This window comes from Antechinus flavipes, chromosome 6, assembly GCF_016432865.1.
Source record: "Antechinus flavipes isolate AdamAnt ecotype Samford, QLD, Australia chromosome 6, AdamAnt_v2, whole genome shotgun sequence".
Lineage (NCBI taxonomy): Eukaryota > Metazoa > Chordata > Mammalia > Dasyuromorphia > Dasyuridae > Antechinus > Antechinus flavipes.
The window spans coordinates 142,067,561-142,070,988 of NC_067403.1; the positions used below are offsets into that span (position 1 = coordinate 142,067,561).

At 41.2% G+C, this 3,428-nt stretch overlaps 1 protein-coding gene across 1 annotated transcript; it reads left to right on the forward strand.

The window, feature by feature from the left end:
* The first annotated feature begins 329 nt into the window (after positions 1 to 329).
* On the forward strand, positions 330 to 3,090 carry LOC127540332 (disintegrin and metalloproteinase domain-containing protein 8-like). The gene is given in 2 exon segments (XM_051964974.1): positions 330 to 1,704; positions 1,707 to 3,090. Coding segments are annotated over 2 exon segments (2,085 nt in total). The 5' UTR covers positions 330 to 693; the 3' UTR covers positions 2,781 to 3,090.
* The last annotated feature ends 338 nt before the right edge of the window (positions 3,091 to 3,428 follow it).

Below are 3,428 nucleotides of genomic sequence, written 5' to 3' on the forward strand. Positions count from 1 at the left end.
GCTCTAAATCTAAGACTACCTAATTCTATGATCATATGTGCCTCTGATGCAAGTTTTATTGAAAAAGAAAATATGGAAAAAAGGGAAATTCTTGTAATCATTCTCTTCGTGAACAAGTTAAGCAAATACTCAAAAAATGAAAGAGGTTACAAGATACCTAAAGAGAATGATACTATAGTAAAAGTGTCAATCTAAAAAAAAAATTTTAAATTTTATTTTTTTAACAATGACAATTCTTGAGTAGAATTTAACAGATCTTAAGAATTTTATCCATTTAATACAACAAAACCTGAGGAAATTGTACTGAATTGAGCATGAGGGTGGAGAAGGAGGACATGGAAGCTAGTGTACCTTCCATGCTATTATTAAGTAAATTTATTTTGTATTAAGAGGTTGGATGGACTATAATTGTCTCAATTTGTTCTAATCCTGGAATACATCACAGGGTTGCTGGGAGAAGAGTCCTTTATGAGGTCAGTGTGATTCTCACACATAAGTAAGAGTGAGGAGAGTAGGAGATTCTGGACGAGAAGACAGAGGGATCAGGAGAAAAGCACAGCTGAGGGAACTTCAGCAAAGCATAACTCAGCACAGGGAGGCACAGCATGCTCTGCATGGTCACATCCTTACCACTACAGGTGGTTGGGTAGTGCTGGTCCCCAGGAAGGTGGTTGATACTTTCCATTCTACATGATGTTCTTCTGTCACCCCAGCTTCTGTTTCTATTTCCTATTCTTCTTCCTGAGGATCTCTTTTGAGAAGAACCAGGACTTCTCAGAGTCACAAGTTCCACTGATAGGCCCACTTCCCCATGTGCAACAGTATGAAGTGGTTGAACCCCTCCAGTTACCCATTTTAGGGATTCTGAGAAAACTGTCTTCAGATACAGCTATGTATCCTGAGACCATCCGCTACTACTTAGGCAATAGAGATAATAACATCACCCTCCACCTCTTTAGAAACAGGTACCAGGTGGGGTCAGACTACACAGAAACCTACACCTTGGCTAATGGCACAGAGGTGACTGAGCAGCCAAAGGAAGAGAATCACTGTTTCTATCAGGGCTATGTGGAGGGGCAACAGGATTCCTCTGTCAGCATCAGCACTTGTAATGGTATCCGGGGCTTTTTCCAGATTGGGCCTACCTTCCATCTGATTGCGCCACTAGTCCAGGGTAGATATGGCAGCATTCAGGAAAGACATGGCAATGCCCAAGGGAAACACGCTGTCTATAGGGAAAAGTATTTCAAGAAGAAACAAAGATCTTGTGGTGTCTGTAGGGCCTCCCTACGAGGAGAACTGGAGACAAAGATGGCTACAATCTATATACCCCAGAGCTGGGTACCTGGATCCATTTCAAAAGAAACCCACTATGTAGAGCTCTATGTGGTGGTGGAGTACACAGAGTTCAAGAAATATGGAAATCTATGGAATATACGCAATAGGGTGAAGGAGGTCGTGAACCAAATAGATAAGTTTTATCAACTGCTTAATTTCCGTGTGGTTCTAATTGGCCTGGAAATATGGGACAAAGGTAATAAGGCTGCAATTACCAATGACATACAGTCTTCCCTGAACAACTTCCTTAAATGGAGGGAAAATAATATAATCAAGAAGAAACAACATGATAATGCCCAGCTGATCACAGCATTGGATTTTGGAGAAGGTGTTGTGGGACTAGCCAGATTGGGTTCCATGGCACATTAGGTTCTGGGGGTGTGAACCAGGACTATGAATCACATCCATTTGGACTAGCAACCACCATAATTCATGAAATGGGCCACAACCTTGGCATGGACCATGATGAAAATATCAAGGGCTTCCACTGTGAGGTCAGCAAGATGCAAGGTGGGTGTATCATGCAATCCATGGGGGTTGATAATGTCTATCCCAAGCAGTTTAGCAGCTGTAGCAAGGACAATCTGCAGAAGTTTTTTAGGGGGACTATCTTCCAGGTGAAGTGCCTGACCAACTTCCCAGACCTGAAGCAGATTGAGGGAGGGCCTGTATGTGGGAACAGGTTTGTGGAACAAGGGGAGGAGTGTGATTGTGGCCCTCCAGAGGAAAATGTGAACCAGTGCTATAACCCTGTGAACTGCAGGAGGGCCCCAGGAGCTGATTGTGTAGAAGGGGAATGCTGCCAGGCATGTCGTCTTACAGCAGCTGGAGAACTATGTCGGAATTCTCAGGACATTTGTGATCTGGCTGAGTACTGCAATGGCCGACAGGCTAAATGTCCAGAAAATGTATACAAAGAGAATGGCACACCATGCTGGGAGGGCTATTGTTATAATGGGGCCTGCCCCACTTATAAGCAGCAGTGTGAGGCACTTTGGGGCACAGGATCACAAGTGTCCAATGACAAATGCTTCTGGCTTGGGCTACCTAGAAGATGTTCACTATCCAGTTATCTTGCCAAAAGGGGTTTCAACAAGTGTGGAAACTTGTACTGCTCCAGGGCAAGCACAGGTCCCATCTCCAGAGCTCTGTGCACCTTCATTTTGAAAGGTGAAAGATGTGATCTTGCTATAACCCATAGCAAAAGTCATAATCCTTTTGAAATTGTGGCCACTGGCACAAAATGTGGTAAGCAGATGGTATGCTACCACAAGGGTTGTCAGGGCCTCGACATCTATGGTTCTGAGAACTATTCCAATCAGTGCCATAATCATGGGGTCTGTAATCACAAAAGAGAATGCCACTGTGAACCAGACTGGGCTCTGTCATACTGTCAATCAAAGCTCTCTGACCTCAACTCAGAAATATTAAGCCCTAGATGACTAATATGGGAGAGAGTTTTGGAATATTCTGGAAAAGCAAAAGGCAAAAGATTAAGAAATAATTGGTTACAACAAGTGTTCTAGGTGCTTTTTGTTGTTCTGCTTAGGAACAAAGATGTTTTCCCCATAAAAATGAAATTTCTCATGGTCCCTAATGGATAGCCTGCCCCTGATGTTTGGTAATAATGTGAAGCTATCTCAAAGAACAACAAAATACAACTATCTGAAAGCCCTGATTTTGCATCTAGGATCTTTCTTTATGTCACTGACATCTTTGGAGCATATGCCCAACATTATAATACTGGTTCAAAGAATCTGAATTAAGTAATCTTTTTCATATAGTAACATACTGTTTTCCAGAATTGTTGAAACAACTCACAACTCTACTAAGGATGAAAAAGTGTGCTTATCTTCCCATAATTCCTCCAAAATTGATTACTTCAATTTTTCATCATTTTCATCACCTATTTTAAGGGTATTAGTTGAAACTGAATTATATTAATGTCATTAATGATTTAGAATGCTTTTTCATAGTCATTGATGATTTGTCATTCTGTGGCAAAACCATATCCATTTTCTTTTCTTTTAAGAAAATTTAAATGCTATTTTTGTGTTTTCACAAATATACACAAATTTTATCTTATTTCC